Genomic DNA, 21,158 nt, shown 5'->3' on the forward strand with positions numbered 1-21,158 from the left:
TCATTGATAATGAGTGAAGAGTGAAGACCCAATACCCCTTTGCTTCGTTGTTAACAAATTAAAATTGTGCAATTTCAAAAGTACCTAAAATCAGTCTAAAAAATTAAAATAAAAAAGTGGTGGTTTCTATGGGGTCCCAAGCTAGGCATGCTATTCAATTGTTTGTAATTGCTACCCACTCATGTAGGATGAGGTTGGCCCATTAAACCCATGGACCAAGAGGGCCTTCAAGATATATTGATAATCTAATGAAACTCACTTGTTTTGTTTGTAATTGCTACCCACCCATGTAGGATGTGGTTAGCCCATTAAACCATGGGTCAAGGTCCTTCAACACATGACTACCTTGAAGAGCCACACATAAATCCAACCACTTTAATACCCCACTTGGTGACAAGCCTACGTTACCAGGCTCGGCGATTTAAATAATTCTTGCAACTGCATATGAATATAATAATAAGCTTGTATCGTATCGGTGTGGGATAAGATAATTAGTGGAGAAATCAAAAAATGGCAGAGGCGACTCCTGTAGTACTGGGACTCATCAAAGAGCTAAGAAGCCACGAGGTTGCTATTGCCGAACTCAATCATCTTTCTTCATCCAGGGTAACCTTATCAACCCCTCTTTCTTTTTTACTCTTTACTATAATACTATACCACGTTTGATTCTATGTTTCATCTTAGAATTTAACTTGTCCTTGTCTTCTGCTGATCTCTCTTTTATCGTTTCCACGGACATGGAGTATGTGTGCCAAGTGCTTGTGAAAATTACCCACAGAGTCAATCACAATAAACCTTTTCAAAATTACCCACGCAGCGTTTCATGAGCGTTGTAGGTGAAATTTTCCAATAATAAATGTAAGTTGTGGTAAATGCATTGAAACTTTGAGACTAAATAGTGAGGTTTTTTTTTGAAAACAAAGCAAGCAAAATCAAAGGCTCCAAGAAATAGCCAATGGAGGGTCTGAAGCTAGGTTGCACAGACACTTCATTTGGGTGGCGTACCCGTGTCTTATAATTTTTCAAAAATTGCTCTGTAAAGTATTTGGAGCTGATTGGTAACAATAGGAGATTTTGTAAAGTATTTGGGTGGTTTGAGAGTTTTTTTTTTTCTCTGGCGTACCCGTGTCTTTTTTTTTTTTTTTTTAATAGTTACAAAGGGGGAGGGGGGATTTAAACCTTGGACATCTATATTGGAAACAATAGGAAGTTCCATTTGAGTGACAAGGCTCTTGGCATGAATATGACAAAGCTATATCTATATGCAATCTTTTTTTGTGGTCTAACGCTATATTTCGAAAAAATAGAAAAAAGATTGGTCTGTAATTAAGATGTGGATGGTGAATTAGAATGAACTTTTTTTGTGAGAATGTGGTCGAATTTTATAATATTAGAAGAAAAGAAACTAAAAAACAATGGAAGTTCATGTGTCCAACATATCGCAGTTGTGAACAGCCTGACTTTTAGGGTGCTATCATGGCATTTTAGGGAGGGAAGGAATAAAAAAAAAGAGATCTGTTGCGGCCATATTGCATCTATAGTGGGTTTGTAGCAGTTCTATAGGGCTGACACAGGGCCACTGTGCTGCGTTTAGTAGGTTGCCCAACATTTACTCCAATTTGCCACCTGCCAAGCCACTTCCTTTTACCTTGGTCAGATTAAAGCTTGAGAAACCAAGATTTGTGTTCCATATCTAAATCTAGAACTGTCAGGCATTAATGTCGCATCTGGCTGAAACAGGGCTATGTGCTGCCTTTAGTAGATTGCCCACATTTACTCTATTTGCCACCTGTGAAGCGCCTTCCTCTAAGTCCATCAGATTAAAGCTCAAGAAATCAATCAGATTTGTGTTCCATAGCTACATTTAGAGTCTTTGTCCTTTTTACATAATCTGTTGTGGCTCTTTTGTATTCTTTGGCTACTTCCTGCCCTCTCTGCATGAAGTAGACCTATAAGGGATTGATAGTTTTATTTAGTCTATTCAATATTAGGTCAACAATAAATGTAGTTTGAGGCTTAGAGTCGGGTTTTTTTGGAAACAAAGCAAGCACAATCAGAGGCTCCAAGAAAAAGCCAATGGTGCATCTGAAGTATATGGACCTAATTGGTGGTTTGAGATTTTTTTTTTTTTCTATCACTTCCACTGTTTAGGCAGCATTCGTAGAGACTGTCACTGTGAGTGGGCTTATGGGTGGTGCTAAATGAATAAGACAATCAGAGTGATATCTATATGTGAACCACTTTTTTTTTAATATCCTTTTAACACCATATTTCGGAAAAAGAAAAATTCCTTAATTGTAGTTGGGATTGGCTTCTAATAAGGATGTGGATGGTGATTGGGATTGAACTTTTTTTGAAAATGCGGTCAAATTTTAGAATATTGGAAGAAAAGAAACTATAAAATAATGGAAGTTCATGTGTCCAATACAGCTACTAGTTTGAAGGATCCATTCTTAGGATATATTGTACTTAAGAGAAGTTTTAAGGGGGGGGGAGGGGAGATGGTATTGCATATTTAGTGCATAAATATTAAACAAAAACCATGGAAAAAATAGTGGTCACAACAGTTGTGAACAGCCTGAGTTTTCTCTATCATGCACTTTCAGCAGGAAAGGAAGGAAAAAGGGATTTGTTGCAGCCACATTGCATCTGTACTGGGTTTTTAGCAGTTCTATAGTGGTCCATTAGGGCTGACACACAGCCACTATGCTGCCTCTAGTAGATTTCCCGACATTTACTCCGATTTGCTACCTGCCAATCCACTTCCTGCAAATTGATCAGATTAAAGCGCAAGAAACCAAGATCTGTGTTCCATATCTAAATCTAGAACTATAAGGCATTAATAGGTGGGATTTTAGTTTACATTGACTCTTTTAGTTTTGTTTAGCATGTTTAATATTGGGAGGTCATCCTAGTTGATACTTTATTCCAACTCAGTATTCTGTGTCTTAGATTAGTTACTTATTTTTAACCCTTCTGGAGTTTGGTGGGTTACACTTAGATATGTCATTAAGACGCTTGCCTGCTGAAGTGGAAGAATAGCTGTGGGAGGGCATAGTTTAGCTGGGAAGCTGTACTTTCTAGCTTGATATGAAATATTTGGTAGCTGAGGACTGAGGAGTAATAGTTTTTTGAAGGGAAAAGGGGAATCCTTGGTAGAGATTTAAAATGGATTCTCAAGGCTTAATTGAGTGCATCTCAAACCATCTTTCCTTTATAGGATTGGTTTCTTTCCTAAAGTTTCATGATGGTTCTTAAATTTTAATAATAAATTACCAACTGTTCCAAATGCTTAAGTTGTTAGGAAATGATGAATTGAATCATTTAATCTAACACTTCTTCACGGTGAAATGAATCATTTAATATAACAATCCTCCTTCACGTGTGGGCATAAAATGCATGGGTAAGGTGTAGACGAGGGTTTGAACCTAGGACCTCCTGGTTTAATCTATGATAAATTACCGATTGTCCCAAAATTTTAAGTTAAAAAGTTGTGAATTTAATTATTTAATATAACATTATCTATTTGTTTTTTTCCTTTCTTTTTGCTGTTTTAGGAAAGCCTTATGTATACTCTCTGTGTGCTTAGGTTGCACCTGTTTTAGCACCTTTGTGATAATCTTACTTGTCACAAGAGACCCAAAAAAATAAGCAAAAAATGTAGAACCTCCAGTATTTGAAAGATTGAAGAAATCAAGTTATGCAGACTTTATGTCCCTTGTTTTTAGCTTGATCTTGGTTCCAAAGAAGGTTTCTAAGTTTAATCTACATGCTTTGGATATGTGTGTTTACCTTCTGCTTCCTTTTAGGTTGGCTGGTTCAACTTGTGTTATCATCAACATCATCATTGAAAGGATTGATAAAATTAATTTACTACCATTTATATAATGAGTACTTAATCTGAAGTCAGCACAATTTTATTTTCATTAACTATGAAAAAGCAGGAGTGTGGGACTATTGCATGATAGCTAGTTTTCCTTAAAATAATAGTATGTGTCTATGTGACAATTTTTATATAATTCTTGCAGTAATTTTATTTATTGATTGATAATTCGATAGTTGGGAGAGAGGGACTTGAACCCTGAATGTCTCCATAGGAGACACCAAGAAGTGCTAGTTGTGGCCTAGCAGTAATTTTTTAAATGGCGGAGTTGAGAGTTATGAAACAGAATAAATCTCCATGATGGACCATAATGGCATTTTGATTTTGGTATTATGTAGAGTCTGAGAAACTTTAGAATAACCTACAATCTAGTTTTTTAATTGATGAAAATTATGTATTTGGCTCAAAATTAAATTCAGTGTTAGAAATTGTTTGAAAACCCTGCAAGTGATGTATGTTCTGCTTTTGAACAGTCAGTTCTTTTTTATGTAATTGCTTTGACTTGTAGATGTTTCTCAACATGTTGTTCACTAATCTAAAGAAAAATTTAAACTTTCTCCTTTCCTTTCTTTCGGTGGCAAGAAGCTTCCTAGTTTTGAGATAACATTTTGTCCTTGTATACTGTAGGCTGTCTATCAGAAAAATGGGAACATATTTTTCCAAACGACTATCCAGAAAGCTACAGCATCTGAACAGAGTATGAAATCTTTACTATTGACTTGGTAATATATATTTTTTCTTGGTGCTAAACGGCTAAGATATATATATTTTTCTCTTATTTGCTGAATGCTGGGTAGAACAACTTGATTTGGCCAAAGCTAAGCTTGAAAAGCTGAATTCTCCTTGAAGCAACTTGGCTGTACCATGGCTTTGCTAGACCCAAACCTTTATGGCAGGAAAAGCTCTGCATTTATATGACAAGGCATTCAACTGAGATCAACCCCTTTTAGTGGTGTAATAATAGAAGTTAGAATGGTCATTAGATTTCTATAGAGCTATATCTTTACTGCATTAACTAAACTATCTGGGGCCTGAGCATTCATTGTCACACTTTTTAATCATTGAATTTTCTTATTGTCATGGTTATACCCTTTCTCCGTAATGAATATTTCATTTTTGAGTTCATTTGTGAATGCATTGAAGCAATAATTCCTTTTTTTTGGATTTAATTTTTGTGGTCTTGCTTAAAAGTATTGGATCTCCATTTGCAATTTACAGAATTTCTGCTATAAAAATCCAATCCCATTTATTCTCAAAAGCCCTTTTGTTTTCTTTCTTGCCCTCCTTACCTCCCATTTCCCTCCTATGTAATCCAAACTGAATCCTGCACAACCTTAAGAAAAAGAAAATAGTAGCTTTAATTATTGGGACAGCCTTATACAAAGGAGTGACTAGATTTCAAGGCTTTAGATTTTCGAGAACTGAATTTACAAATGATAGAAACAGAAGTAATTAAAGTTTTTCTAAAAAACCGGAGTGAAGGTGTCTTCAATCCATTATGTTGCGGTTTATAAAACCATCTATGTGATTCATTAGATTGTTTAAACAAGTCATGATTATTAAGTAGGTTGACTAAAAGTACACATGGATAATCTTTTGAGTTGTCACATACTGGGTTAAGACAAAAATAATCCATCCAAAAGGATGCATCTATTGTTGGTGCTTGAGTCTGGACGGCAGGTGATGGCAAAGTTCTGTAGATCGATGACATTTAAAAAAAAAAAAAAAAGGGTAACTCTTATCTGCTTTTTTCAGAAAAGAAATAAGATGGCAATCTTACCCGCTAAAACTTGGACTGGAACGATTTCACTCCTGCAGGAAGTTTGGCTGTTTGGGATTGGAAAATGGGGGAGAAAAGAAAATACAAGAAGAGTAGAGAAACCCATCATTTCCCTGTTTGGGAGATTTTGGACGGAATAGAATGGAAAATTCTGTTCCATTCCTTACAAAATTCTGTTCCATATCTCATAAGCCATATGTGCTAGCAAATAATACATAAAAACCCGATTAATCAAATATAGGGTGGTTGACTCAGAAAGACCATGTGCTTCAAATTTCAGTATAGCTCAAGCAATATTTTGCGTTTTACAGTGAGGCTTGCAATAGGAGTTAATCATCTCAACTGCATATAAACATATCTAGCAAAGTTACAACCCTTAAAACATAATTCGTTGCAATAACCAAATCTACAAATAGTATGCAAATAAGTCCGAGTCATGATGTGTACAGGATGTATAAATTCAGTTTAAAAGGAAGGCAGCCTCTAGTCGGACTCCTGAATTGACTGTTGAATGAAAACAACTGCAATAGTCACAAGGGATGCATAAACAGAATTGGGTAGCCTTTGCACCACCTTCCCAACTCCTGGGACACCCTCAGTAGCCCTCTTTGTCGCCATTGCAACTGTTGGTGCCACAACCAGACTGACAATCAGCCCCTGACTAACAGCAATTAGAGTCTCAGCTGTAAGCTGCTGGATAAACTTCACAAATTCTTCATGATCAATTTCCCCATCAAGGTTCAAATCGCAGTCCTGCAGATATTGAGGGAAAAAAAAGACATTATCTTTTTTCTTTACTAGGACAGATTCTTATATAAAAATAGAAGACCTAATATACAACATGATTTTAGGGCATTCTTCAGCAAGTTGCAATTGAAAATTGAAAAGAGCTATAAAATCCAAAAGAGAAATATAATATATACTTCCTGAACCTTGCAGCCACTCAAATAGAGAGAGAATATATAAAAATAAAAAATAAAATAATAAATATATTCAGCCTGAGTTCCCATTCAGCTCTATATTGTTGAAAGTACGATCATTGCTCTATTGCGAAATAGACCACATATGTGAAGGAACTGTCCCTAATCTCTCTCATAATGACTAATGGTCCGTTTGGATTGAGGGGAGGGAGGGAGTAGAGTAGTAGATTTAACCTAAAATTAGCTTATTTTTAGCTAACTCTACTCTACTCCCCTTCACTCCTCCTCCTTCCCCCCTCAATCCAACCGGATCATAAGTCTTCCTATCCAACATGCAAACACTACAATCATAGATTGTGCCTAACGAGGGAAGGGGGTTGAGACCTCTAAGAACCTCATAGAAAGAGCAGACCTCAAACCTTTCATGCATAGAAAGTCTCCAACAAGTTCTATCTTGCCTTTCACCTAATGGAACATTAGAGTACAATAACTCCAAGGAAAAAGTCAACCGACTTAAACTCCCACCAAATACAAACTATGATGCAAGTGAACATTCCTTGTCACCACTATCAAGAACAAGTCCGAAACCTATCCTTCAATGCAACATCATCACACCAAATATCATACTAAAACCAACCCTGGTGTTAAAACAATAAAACAAAGAAAAAGATTGCCACACACCTAATGCTCTTCCACAAACTAATATCATAGTCCCAATCCTTCCCATTTTTCACAAAACTAACTTGTCCCTTAAAATGCTAATGTTTTATCCCAAACCTCCGTAAACATTTATCTAATAATGTGAAATTTAAAAGATTTCACGTTACATATCCCCAGCCCCTTACCTTAATAGGATCGTTCTTACTTGCATCAAGGTCTAGAGAAGGAAGAACAGGCATTGGCTCATGTTGCAAACCATATTTACTCTTGACTAAAATGAATAATACAAATTCACATATTCATTCTCTGCAATACATAGCTATAATTTTGTACTAAAGTCATCAGAGCTGGGTACATGTAGTCAAGGCCCTCAAGCTCTAGAGGTCAACTATTTTGAAACAGACACCTTAAACAGGTTATAAATAGAAGCAATGACAGAAAGAATACCTCCCATGTTTAATACAGCATAGAAATAAAGCTTTCACTAAACAGATTACGACAATTTTCCATGATGATTGCACAGTCTAATTTCCACAAAGCTATTGCTAATATTGATTGAATTGGATAAACTCTTTTTACATAAAATCCTACATGATTTTCATGTGTTACATTAAAATATAAGGATTTCACAGAACTTTGAAAACACTAGTCTCCAACAAAGATCATGCAAAAGTATTGATAAAAAACCAAATTTCATCAAGGAATTTCTTCAGATTATAAAATAAAAATAAACTCATGTATTCAAATGCAACATAGAAGACAATGGGCAGTAACAATCTAACTGTTGAATTACTCACATGTTCCTCCCAACTGTTTAGAGAAAGGAACAAAGGAATCTCATTCGTAATTGGTTAAAAATCCTATAAGCAAGGGACTAAGTTTATAAACTGATAGCATTCTGAGGGATGGATTAAGATCAACACATGCACATCCAATGCAACCAGAGACCATGTCATGTCATCCCTACACAAAGACGAGGTATTGTTTAGCCTTTGAAGATAGAAAGCAGCATAAGCCTGATTTTGCAGCCTTTCAACAAGTACTGTCTTATACGGTGAGTTTGCTACATGTAGTTCCAGTTTTAGAGGGTTTCACGGGCGCCAATGCCAAGGATGCACTCCTTTCCTTTTTTCTCTCAAAAAACTATATATACTCTGAATTTACTTAAGAATAAGATTACCAGTATTAAGGGGATTTACAAGTAAGTAACTACTGAAATGCAAAATCAGAGGAAAATCATAAAATCAACTTCATTGAAATGGTTAATAGGTTAAAAAATTTACTAATCTCCTTAGTCACAAAGAAAACAATCTAAGTAGCCAGCTGCCAAGCCAATATTTTGATGGGAGACAGGAACTGATATGCTGAAAAATAACTTGTGTTTGAGGCTGACAAGGTTCATTTCTAAATCACAAATTTTAGCTAAGCTAGAGACTTTAGCAGACGATGAAATGCTGAATTGAATATTGGCTCCTCTAAGTAAAGTGACCATTGAAACCCACCTAAACACTTAAGTAGCTGAATCGCCAGCATATTCTTTAGTGTGTTATATTTCATTTTTGCTACATTAAGCAATGGAGGACATGCCAGATTGAACATAGACTCTCCCCATGGGAATGGCTAGACATGCCACCAGGCTATGAGCCCCTTGCCATGATCATATTTTACATAATCATAAATTGGTTCGGAACGAATATAATGTCATTCCCTTACATCTTCTCATTGGGTTGCATTGAAAACATTCTCGCCTTTAATAATTCAGTAGTTGGAGTAGGGGATTTGAATCCTAAACTGTTCCATTAGAAACACCAAGACATACCATTTGAGCTATAAGTTTGTTGTCTTAAGAGAAGGATTTATCATGATTATATTGATTTCCATCAATTTCTTTCGCACATGATCGAAATTCATCCCCAATAAATCAGCCTCTCGACCCTTGCCAAATAAATACAGATCAAAATGGATCAACAATAATTATCGAAAACAGTCAACTCCACATAACACATATGCATTAGTTTGATCAAATTCACTTCACCACACAAGCTCATATATAGTTTCACCATTATCATTGAAAAAAAAATATAATTAATCAATGAATTAGGAGTACCGTAATCATCTCCTTGACTCGTTCTTTGGAGGGTGGATCAAAATGCGGCCCAGGTAAGTTCTTATTGATATCACTGCAACATGGCCAAAATTAAAATAATAAAAATCATTCTTAGTAAGAATTAGACTAATCTGAATAGTAATTAAATACATAATATAATATTGAGAAAAGAAGATTTTTTGAGTTCTTACTTGTAAACAAGAAGAATAGCTATGTACAAATCTTCAAATGTCAAACTAACAGTTCCAGACTGACTTTTAATACGATCAAACACTTTGTCTGATATTTTCCTAACTTGCTTTTGCCTCCACTGTTTACCTGCACAAGATTTATTAGTATCAAACAAAAGCTTTTAGATTGGCACTGCTGTAATTTGAAAGAGAAAACTGAAAGGTGTTCACCTTGTAATCGGCCTAGGACTTGTCCCATTGGAGATGGTGGGTTAAACTGTAACAGAGAGATATACAAAGTACAACAACTTTTGTGCTATGGAGATTAGATTAGATTTATGTCTGTCTCTGCTCTGCCACTCAATGATGACGATGAAATTAATTAAGGAGAGACCAATCAGCTATTCAGCTATCATTCGCTTTCTTCACAAGCTGATGAGGCCATTGGGATTCGCCAATGAACACGCGACACCCTCTTGGCTTATTGAACCCAGGTGGCGTATAAGTATAGGCTACGTTGCTGTTGACTAAACTAGATAGGCTCTAGTTTTTACCTTCAAGCATAGGGCAATGCGTTTGTGTAGATGTTGTTGTGGACGAAAAGCTTTTACAAAATAAGCTCAGATCCTCGACTAGTTCCTCACTTGTGACTTTGAACATTTGTCACGAAAAAATCTAGGCAAAAATATACTTTTAGTCCTTATATTTTGGGTTGATTCTTATTTTCATCACTATTTTGATTTTGCTACTAATTTAGTCCTTAAAAAAAGAAAATCAATTCTATTTTGGTCATTGTCGTTGACCCACTAACAAAAATCTCTTATGTAACAGACAAAGCGCTTATGTGTTAAGCTCACCCATTTAAATAATATTAAACTAATCCTACGTGTACCCTGAAGCTCACGTGACCTACATGTGACCCACACCTTACCATTCCACATCAACTTCCCGCCACTCAACCCCACATGTGACCTCACATGACCTCACTCATCAACTATGTACTTCATTGATTACCCAGACCTAAAACCTCCAAATTTAAGTTGAACCCTAAAATCCCCAAATAATCTTGTCGTCTTCCTCCTGATCCCTAAACCCTAAAATCCCCAAATCAAACCCGTCGTCAATAGAAAACCTAAATCGATGAACAGAGATACCGATTCACACAAAAATCACATCGAATCTTGTGATTTGAAGGGGGGACGTTAATGTGATTGGAAGAGGGAGAATGTTGTGAGAATTAGTGGGTGAAGTTTCAAGTGTGTAGTAGTGGGTCTAAATTTGAAGCTCGAAAAGGTAACTTATTTTCACTTTCTCTTTATCTCTGTGTATCTCTCTCTCTCTCTCTCTCTCTCTCTAACTTTTAACACATACCATATTTTGTCTCTCTTATGGGTTAGGGACCACTATTTAAATGATTGTTTATGCTTTTATTTAGATAATTTTTTTTGTTTGGTTGGTGTTTTTTGTTTGGCCTTTAAGGGATCAAGGTTGTTCATGTGTTCTCTGTTATCATTAAGCTTAAATTAAATAAAATTTTAAATACCATGTTGGAGGAATATTGTTTTGAATGTAATAGTGTCAGGGCATGTTTGACTGTTTGGTTGAGTTTTGTCTTTATTGGATTAAATAATGTTGACTAGATGTTTCATGCATGCAAAATGGACGAGTTCTTTACTTTGTATGTGCATCATGTTGGATATTTTAATGAGAATCGTAAAGAGTATGTGGGGGGTGATGTAGGGGTAGTAAATGATGGTGATCCTGATAAGTGGTTTATGGAAGAAATTGAGATCATCTGTAAAGATTTTGGGTATACATCTATGAGTAGGCTATGGTAAAAAATGCTTAGGGATGATGAGGAGGGTGGGATGTTCCACCTGATTAATGATGATCATGATGCAATGTTCATGACTGATTTGGTGAGGGGTCATGGACAGATTCATGTATATGTAGAGCATCTAGTACATGAGCCTATCCATATTAATGGGGGTAGTGGTGTGACTCTGGATCTTCTTGTAAAGTCTGAGTATGTAGAGCCTTTGGATATTAGTGACCCTAATGGGTACATTTATAATGGTCAGTGTTTTTTCCTATAGTAATGGTTCTAATGATAAGGAGGAGTTCTATGATGGTGATGATGATTGGGATAGTCATCATCAACTGTATGAGGGTGGTATGGATGGGGGTAGGGATGGGGAGTTCTATCATGGTGGTGATGAGGGTGGTAGGGATGCTACTAATAAAAATCATGATAATGATGTCACTACTGCTCTCATTAATGTCCATGATAACCAAAGTGACTCATAAGTTGAAGTACTTGGGTGTAGGAGACAAGGGAAGGAACTAGTTGTTGAGGAACCACAAGAGGATGGGGTTGTCACCACTGATAGTAATGAGAGTACTGCTTATAGTGATGTGAAGGAGTTAGACAAATGAACCCCAGCCAGAGATATCTAGGTGAAGATAGTAGTGCTAGTGATAGTGATGTAGTGGTGCAAATGCTAGATCAGATGGGTGCTGGTGTAATGAACTCAGACTACACAAGTGAGGAGCTGTTAAGTCTAACTGAGTCATCATCTAATAGTGAGGGTGTTGGTGATGGTGATAGTGACAATAAGGGTGATGGTACTATCAATCATGGATATGGGTCCAATGTGGATAATGTCACAAAGAGGAAAAAGTTCCCAGTGTTTAGACCAGTTTCCAATCCTGAACACCTAGTTCTTGAGAATGACATGTTATTTATTTCACCTAAACAGTTCAAGGAGGCTATTACTGAGTATGAATGAATGGTGGATAGGGGGTGAAGTTTGTGAAGAATGATAAACTAAGGGTTAGAGCAAGATGCCAACCTCCTTGCAAGTTTACAACTTACTTAGCAAAGATGTCAAGGGAGATAAGTTGCCAGTTGAAGACCTTGAACTTGGAGCACAATGCACCAGGAGCTACAAAAACCCAAGGTGTTCAGCCAATTTCCTTACAAGGAAGTTGATGAAAAAAGTGATGAGGCAAGGACATTCAAGATGTTATGCATTTGAAATATGTGCTAAATATCAGTGTAAGGAAGGCTAGTAGGGCTAGGGAAAGGGCTCAAGAGTTTGTTGATGGGTCTTACATAGAGCAATATAATCAGGTGTGGGATTATTGTGCAAAACTGAGGAGATCCAGTCTTGGTAGTACAGTTCTAATGAAGACACACCTTTATTGAAGGAGACTTGGCAGCTGAGATGGACTTATAGACTGGGGTGCCCTATTTTGAGAGGTTGTATATCTGCTGGTCTGGGTGTGAGTAGGGATTCCTGGCAGGTTGTAGGCTAAAAGTTGGTCGGATGCTTGCCATCTAAAAACCAAGATGAGAGGCCAACTGTTTGTTACAGTTGCCAGAGACCCTAAGGAAGAATATTTTCCTCTAGAAGCTGAAACTAATGACTCATGGACTTGGTTTATAAATTTGCTGCTGGCAGACATTAGTGATGGCAAGAGGTGGACATTCATATTAGACCAGCAAAATGTATCTCTAACATTTTTGTTTTGAGCTTAATTGCATACAATAAGCTAGTGTGTAATATATATATATATATATATATATATATATATATATATATTTATGCTAACTACTATTGTCTTTCTTGGCAAGGGTTGGTGCAGACATTTGTAGATAATTGGCCATAGTATAAGCATAGGATTTGTTGTAGACATTTGTACAACAACATGAGGAATCCTAGTGTCTTGATTATGGATTTGTTTTGGAAAGCAGCAAAAGCAACATATGCACATGAATTTGAGAGGGTCATGAATGAGATGAAGGACATTGATAATGGTGCATATGTTTGGTTGAAAGGGCATATTGCAACAGTATGGGCTAGACACATGTTCAGAAGTGATGGGTTGAGTGATATTTTCCTCAACATGTGTGAAAGCTTTAATAACATGATACCGAGGACATCAGATTGTATTTAATGAATAGATTCCAACAAAATAGACACAATAGTTTGTTTTTCTTTTTTATTGTATTAGGAATAAGGAGATGAGCTTATTTTCATCGACTTATTAATCCTATAAACTATATATCTTTCAATATACACAGCCAAGCAATCATTCATCAATTTATCTCCCATTTTATTGATTTATTTCAATTTTTTTAAGATCTAAGTGAATTTTTTGTAAGGTGTAAGATTAACAAATTTCTACTTTTGTTGTTAGGCTTATTAAATTTTTTTCCAAATTTTATATCAAATTGGTTTGTGATTGGTTTTTTTTTTTTTTTGGTGTGTGTGTGTATGTGTGTTTAAAAAGACCAAGATATTGTTAAAAGAATTATATTCAAACTTTTTTTCAACTAGGCTTAAAAAAAATATAGGACCAAGGTGTTCAAAATTTTATTATAGGGGTCAAAACCAAAAAAGAGAGTATATATATATATTTTTTGGTTTCAGTACAGGGGGTTCATTTGAACCCCCTGGGCTCCAACTAGAGCCACCCCTGGTTGTAGACATTTGTACAACAACTTGAGGAATCCTAGTGTCTTGATTATGGATTTGTTTTGGAAAGCAGCAAAAGCAACATATTCACATGAATTTGAGAGGGTCATGAATGAGATGAAGGACATTGATAATGGTGCATATGTTTGGTTGAAAGGGCATATCACAACAGTATGGGCTAGACATATGTTCAGAAGTGATGGGTTGAGTGATATTTTCCTCAACATGTGTGAAAGCTTTAATAACAGGATACCGAGGACATCAGATTGTATTTAATGAATAGATTCCAACAAAATAGATACAATAGATTGTTTTTCTTTTTTATTGTTTTAGGGATAAGGAGATGAGCTTATTTTCATCGACTTATTTATTTAAGGGATAAAACCCTTTTTCGTCCCTACATTTTCACGCGATTTCCACTTTGGTCCCTAACTTTCTTTTTCATCGCCTTTAGTTCCTATCTTGAAAAACGCGTCTCGTTTTTGTTCCCGTCGTTATATCAGTGACAGAAATTGTACAAGTGGCAAGCGGCATAAGTTAAGATCATTAAAATAATAATAAAATTTTTTATTTTAACATTAAAAAATGCCACGTCAGCATTTAAATAAAAAAATTAATTTATTAATTTTAACTAAATAAAAAAATTAAAAACAAAAATAAAAACAAAAAATTACATTAATTGAAATCTAAGGGTGACTTGAACAAGAACAATAAGAACATAAACCCAGGTCTAAAAACACAAAATTAAAATCCAAAAATCACAAGCCCAAAAACACAAACACAAAAACAAAAACAACAGATCTTCTTTGTCAACCAAACACAAAAGCAACAAACACAAAACACAAACCCATCAACTAATTTTTCGTTGATGTTTGCTGCCACCGGCACACAGCTCCATCACCAAATTCACTGAGTGCCGATCCTTATACGCGCCTTTAAGCTCCACAATGTTACGGTGCCCAGTGAGATGGTGCATGATCTGAACCTCGTGCTTCACGTCTTCGATGTCATCTTGGTTGATTAGCTTCCGAGTCACGATTGACTCACACGCGAATTTCTCGCTGGTGTCCTTGTGGGTGACCAAGTAGGTCACGCCGAATTGGCCTTGGCCGAGCTCGCGGCCGAATGTGTATGAAGACCATACATCCTCCATGGGTCGGCCTAGTATTGGGGGAGTTTGGGAGGTGGTGGTAGGTGGGATGATGTTGATGTTGATGTTGCTGTTGCTGTTGCTATTGGCGGCGGTGTTTTGGGCCCAGTAGTGGGTTGGGCCATCGTGGTCGGTGGTGGTGGTGGTGGTGTCCGTGGGGAGTAAGGATTGGGTGGAGGGATAGCCACTGCAGTTACCCAGATTTTGTGTGTTTGTGTGTGTGTGTGTGTGTTTTGGTCAATGGGAGGGAGACTAGTGAGTTGAAGTGAAAGAGCTTTTTCAGGAATAAAAATTCCATCAACTAAACATAAACACGCTTAGTTGATGTTTGCTGGGTTTGTGTTTTGTGTTTGTTGCATTTGTGTTTGGTTGACAAGGAAGATATGTTGTTTTCGTTTTTGTGTTTGTGTTTCTAGGTTTGTTGGATTTTAATTGTGTTCTTAAATCTGGGTTTATGTTCTTATTGTTCTTGTCCAAGCCATCCTCAGATCTCAATTAATGTAATTTTTTGTTTTTAATTTTTTTATTTAAATACTGACGTGGCATATTTTAATGTTAAAATAAAAAAATTTATTATTATTTTAATGATCTTAACTTATGCTGTTTGCCACATGTGCAATTTCCATCTCTAATGTAACGGCACGGACAAAAACGAGATGCGTTTTTCAAGATAGGGACTAAAAACGGTGAAAAAAAAAGTTAGAGACCAAAGTGGGAATCGCATGAAAATATAGGGACGAAAAAAGATTTTATCCCTTTATTTAAAAAATAAGCTATGTAGAAGAACAATGGTTTCATGATAAAACATCCATTTTATGATTGCTTATATGAACTAAAATTTATGGAATTCTTAAAGGAGTATACTATTTTGAAATAAATTTTCTACAACGTATGTCAACATAGGGTAGGTGTTAACCCTTGGAAAATGTACTGTTTGTGGTGGTGAATGATTGCTATTTTATTTATTTATTTTTATTTAGTAAAAGGGAGGTGCATTAAAAACTAGAGAACCAAACTAGTTTTTAGGAAAAAGCCTGTTATAGAACACATCATTCAATTCCAAATGACAACAATCTAATAAGTCTACAAGCAGATTATCATACAACAAAGAATCAAAGTTTTGATTGACTCCCAACCACGCCAAACTATCAGCATATCCATTAGTTTTGCAATAGTAAGTTAGTAATGCCTAACATGCATCTGGGGAAGCTAGGAAACAAATAGCCTGCAATTATCCACAATGGAAGAGACGTCATTATTAGGATAACTAGAATTAGCCAGAAGATCCACAATAGCTTTAGCATTTAACTTTCTAGAGCTATTAATTGGAGGTTTTGGCACATAATAAGACCATTTCTTAATGCCCATATCTCCGCTAAGAAGTTGGGGATTATTCCAATTTTTCTAGAGAATTCACTAAGCCATCCACCCAACTCATCTCACACAAGACCTCCACCTCTGGCCACCCAAGGGTTACCAAGACGAGCCATTAGTGTTTAGCTTAGCCTACCCTATATTAGGCTTTTCCCACCATTTAAGAAATTTTTAATACCACTTTCTTAGTACATTTGTTAAATTTTCATTTTATTATTTATGTCTAAATTTCTGATTTTCATATATCAAAATATATTTATATGATGCAACTTTCATGATTAAATATACTTATTTATGCTATTGAAAAAGTATACTTATATATGCTCTTAAGAATGCCATGTGATTCCTCTAAAAAAAAGAAAAAAGAATGCCATGTGATAGAAATTCTATCCTGTATAAAAATAAAAAGAATGCCATGTGATATTGTCTCGCACTAAGCAGTTGAACTTACCTCCTTCCCCAATCTACTGCTATAATCCTCTTAAAGAAACTAGCGGTGACTCTTAAAGCAACTTGAGTGAACTGTGAAAGTTTGCTTTATGTTAGACTAATTTATTATCTTTTTCTTGGAATTCTAAACTCGATATTTTTAGATTATTTTAGGATACACTTGGAAATGGAAGTTTAAATTTTCATGTTTTAATTAGGTTTGATGTGATTTTGGGCTAATTAAAGTTTAGTATATTAAAATGATAGGTTTTTTATTTATTTATTTATTTTAATTTGAAGTTTTGACTTTTTGGTGTTTTAAGTTGTGCTCTGTGATTTTTCTAGGTGCGAAACTACAAATCATCTAAAAAAATCCTACAAAAAAATCTATAAAAACAAAAGGAGTTATGACTTATGATTTGTTCCATTATGAGAGGATAGTTGTTATAAACTAGCGGATTTAATTTAATTTCTATTGTTGAGATGATAGATTTAATATTGTATTTAAAATGCTTATTACGGATTTGGGTTGTGACACACTAGCATACGTCATATATATATATATATATATAAAGTGTGGCATGTGCAAGTGCAACAGTGCAATTGAGAGCAATGAAATATTACTTCTTTTTTTGTGTTGTTTTGGGGGTGGGGGGGTGGTCGAGAGACACATACAAGGTAGGAAAATAATAGTTTTGTTCTAGGATGGATTTTAGTTGTTGTGATTATTGAGAGTTGTGGATGCCTATCTGGAGTAGAAATATTACTGTGGTATTGGCTTACTAAGTTTTGGTTTTTGTGGTCAATTAATATTTAGAATAATACTAGAGAGTTGAGATTTTGTTATTTTTCTAATTTTGTTTTACATTAAATACTGTATATAAACTTGAGAGGATCTAGTAATTGATTTTATTATATTGGATTTGTCCGAAATTGTTCTTATAATTGTCTTTATTTTTGTTTATGTCTATATATTTGTAATCTTTGAATGGTCTATATCTTTGTATTTTTTAAATAGGTGCGAATACTATTCAAAGAATACAAAGATATAGACATAAACAAGAAAAAATATTCAAAAATTAATGATTCTATTTTATAAATCAAAGTACAATACAAATATCTTCATGCACATAAAATAAAAAATAATAATAATGATAAAAGGGACAATTAACAAAATGGGCATATTGTATTCTTTGATAAAAAAAAAATCTTTCTTTTTGGGGTGGTATTGTCTAAGCCAATGATTTGTATGTGGGTTGTTAACTAACAAGGCATGAGAATTCTGGGTTGTTAGATTCGTCAAACCCACCGATCATCTTGTTGATGTTGGCATTGTGGCAAAGATCTTGGGACCTCTATTGGTTTTGATGGAGAACTCAACATATTCAGTATACATCTTTGTAGATCTAGCAAAAATCTCACTAGATCTGACAAAAATTTTATTAGAACTAATAATCTCAAATAATGAAGATTGAAAAAAAAGCAAAGAATGTTGAAGAGTGACAAATGACGTCACTAGGCAAAAAGGAGGCTTTAAATGGATTAATCGGACTTGCATTTCAATATAGAATCCTATTTTTCATGTCTCAAGTTTTGCTTGTGTGAACTTGCCATTGACTAACCTAGTGCTTGAATCAGATTATCTTCGACTCAAATTCCTCTAGTTTGGGCGATTTTTTGTGTCGGGTATGAGTATGGGTTGGACAATCCTTATGTTAAGTTGAGAAATTGGGCTATGTTAATTATTGGCCTATAGGCATATATTTGGAAAACCAAACTAAATGGAAATATTGGGCCAATTACATTATTGTTGTTGTTGTTTTTTTAGTTTCAACATATAATATCTGTTCCTAATGATAACTTTTTATTATTAGACTATAACATTAATCAGTTTTGTTTTCTTATTTAACTATCAAAAACTTTACCAATTGAACTAACAGGATGTCATGCCAATTACATGGTCTTGTTTACTTTTCTTATCTTTTATTCTGAAAATTTCTTATATAAGAAAAAAAATATCAAACACGGGTACTCTGTTGTCGCTTTCGCAATTTTTAGCCAAGCAAGATAATGCCAACTTTCTGCATTAATGGTTGCACTGATAACAAGCAAACCTGCAAAAGTGAACCACACGGAATGATAAAAGGTCAAAGGCATAACTGGCAAGAGCCATGCCTAATAGAAATAGTTCTCTCCACTCTTTTGCTGCCATGGAATCCAACTCTAAACACACCAACCATAAAACCAGCGAAGAATCATCAGACAACATCCCTAGCAATACTCTACTGCCAGGCTTGCCTAATCACCTTGCAGAACTTTGCCTCTCTTCTGTACATCCTTCCCTCCTTTCCAAGGTTAGTCATTCATGGCGCCGCCTTATCTACTCTCCTTCCTTCCCTCCTTTCTTCTCCCTCTATGCTCTTCTCTCTCCATCACCTTCTCATCAAACTGTGATAAATCATATGTATGACAGTAACACCAATTCAATCAAGTTCTTGTCCTTAGACCCCATATCATCAACATGGCAACCACTCCCTAGTCCTCCACCTGACCCTCCTCTCCACATCCTTCACCGCCACCCGTCTTTCTTGTCACGCAAGCTACCTATTCAGATGGTAACTGTCTCCGGTCACCTTGTCCTTATTGCAGCCACAACACACCAATTCATGCCTTCACTTTCTCGTCCATTAGTCTTCAATCCAATACACAATAACTGGTTCTATGGCCCTCCTTTCTCCATCCCACGGCGTTGGTGCGCGACTGGTTCTGTAGCCGGTTCCGTTTATGTGGCAAGTGGAGTTGGTTCGAATTATAGCGGAGATGTAGCAAGGTCTACGGAAAGGTGGGGCTTGAAGAACAGTTTAGATTGGAAGTGGGAAAAGAAGGCGGGGCTTAAAGATGGTAGGTTCAGTAGGGAAAGTGTTGAGGCGGTTGGTTATAAAGGGAAGCTTTGCATGGTAAATGTAAAAGGTAATGCTGTGAAAGAAGGGGCTATTTATGATGTTGAGAGTGACCTGTGGGAGGACATGCCAGAAGGAATGCTTGCTGGGTGGAATGGACCAGTAGCAACTATGGATGAGATGATTATGTATGTGGTGGATGAAGCAAAGGGAGCTTTAAGCAAGTATGATGCTAAGAAGGATTGCTGGGAAAAACTAATCGAGTTGGTGCAGCTGAAAGGGGCTGAACAAATGGATGCCGGGAGAGGAAGAGTTTGTGTGGTTTGTGCAAAAGGGGAAAGGGTTGTTGTGGTAGATGTTGTTGTGAGGCCTGTGAGACTCTGGGTGGTGGAACCACCCCCAGATTTGCAAGTGGTTGCTGTGCATATATTGCAAAGGATGAGTCAGACAGTCTCAGAATTGTCTTGATCCATTTGCAGTGGTAAATGGTTACTAGTCATGATTGGAATTAGCTTATAAGTGATATCTGGAAATTAATGCACAATATAATCAACATGTAGAATTAGTCCTCTGAGTTTGGATGAAGCCTGCAAATTTTCAAAACATTGGTTGCTACAAACCAATGTCTTGAAAATTTGCAGGCTTCAACTTTCTTTCTGGACAAATTACACATAATAAGAAATATGTTTTAATGCCACACCACCATATCCAATATGAAGAATATGTCCTTTGATCTTGTACTGTACTTGACTATTATCTGCTTTAATACAAATTCAGAATTCTTGGTATTTGGTCAAACAGTTCCAACTTTTTCCCCTTGATTATTTTCTTGATCCATCTGCAGTGGTAAATATGGTTTGTAGCTTATAAGTGATAACTGATACTTAATGCACAATATAATCGCATTTTGAATTAGTCTTCTGATACTTAATGCACAATATAATCGCATTTTGAATTAGTCTTCTGATTTTGAAATGTGTTTATGGTTTCCGTTAATTAATTGAAGGATGCCTTAGCAGTTTTCCAGCCAAATAACTAATATTTTGAAAATATGTAGTTTTCAATTTTCGTTATGGACAAATTACACATAATAAGAAACATGTTTTGATGCAACAAAACCGTATCCTATATGAAGAATAACTTTGTAATCAAGTACAAATCAGAATTCTAGTATATTAGAATTATGTGGTTAAATAATTAAATTTATTATTTTTCAATAACTTAAACTTTTAAGATAATAGTAATTTAATATGGTATTGGAGTAAAGGTCATGATTTTGATTACTATCTCCTCCACTCTGTCTC

At 35.6% G+C, this 21,158-nt stretch overlaps 2 protein-coding genes and 1 long non-coding RNA gene across 3 annotated transcripts; 2 read left to right on the plus strand and 1 right to left on the minus strand.

Annotated features, from left to right (window-relative positions):
- The first annotated feature begins 288 nt into the window (after positions 1-288).
- LOC115983909 lies at positions 289-4,969 on the plus strand. The gene is made up of 3 exons (XR_004090300.1): positions 289-606; positions 4,511-4,580; positions 4,681-4,969. It is a non-coding gene; the product is annotated as an uncharacterized LOC115983909 (long non-coding RNA).
- A 921-nt stretch (positions 4,970-5,890) lies between these two features.
- Positions 5,891-10,141, minus strand: LOC115987450. Its single transcript, XM_031110992.1, has 4 exons — positions 9,752-10,141; positions 9,542-9,668; positions 9,351-9,423; positions 5,891-6,416 (listed from the first exon to the last, which is right to left on the minus strand). The coding sequence occupies exons 1-4, from the start codon at positions 9,777-9,779 to the stop codon at positions 6,147-6,149; spliced, it is 498 nt and encodes a 165-aa protein (XP_030966852.1). The 5' UTR covers positions 9,780-10,141; the 3' UTR covers positions 5,891-6,146.
- Positions 10,142-19,047: 8,906 nt separating this feature from the next.
- Positions 19,048-20,655, plus strand: LOC115986899 (F-box/kelch-repeat protein SKIP25-like). The gene has a single exon (XM_031110266.1). It carries the CDS (start codon positions 19,126-19,128, stop codon positions 20,320-20,322), a length of 1,197 nt encoding a protein of 398 aa, XP_030966126.1. The 5' UTR covers positions 19,048-19,125; the 3' UTR covers positions 20,323-20,655.
- Positions 20,656-21,158: the final 503 nt, after the last annotated feature.

The sequence above is a fragment of the Quercus lobata genome, chromosome 4 (genome assembly GCF_001633185.2).
Source record: "Quercus lobata isolate SW786 chromosome 4, ValleyOak3.0 Primary Assembly, whole genome shotgun sequence".
In the NCBI taxonomy this organism is placed as follows: domain Eukaryota; kingdom Viridiplantae; phylum Streptophyta; class Magnoliopsida; order Fagales; family Fagaceae; genus Quercus; species Quercus lobata.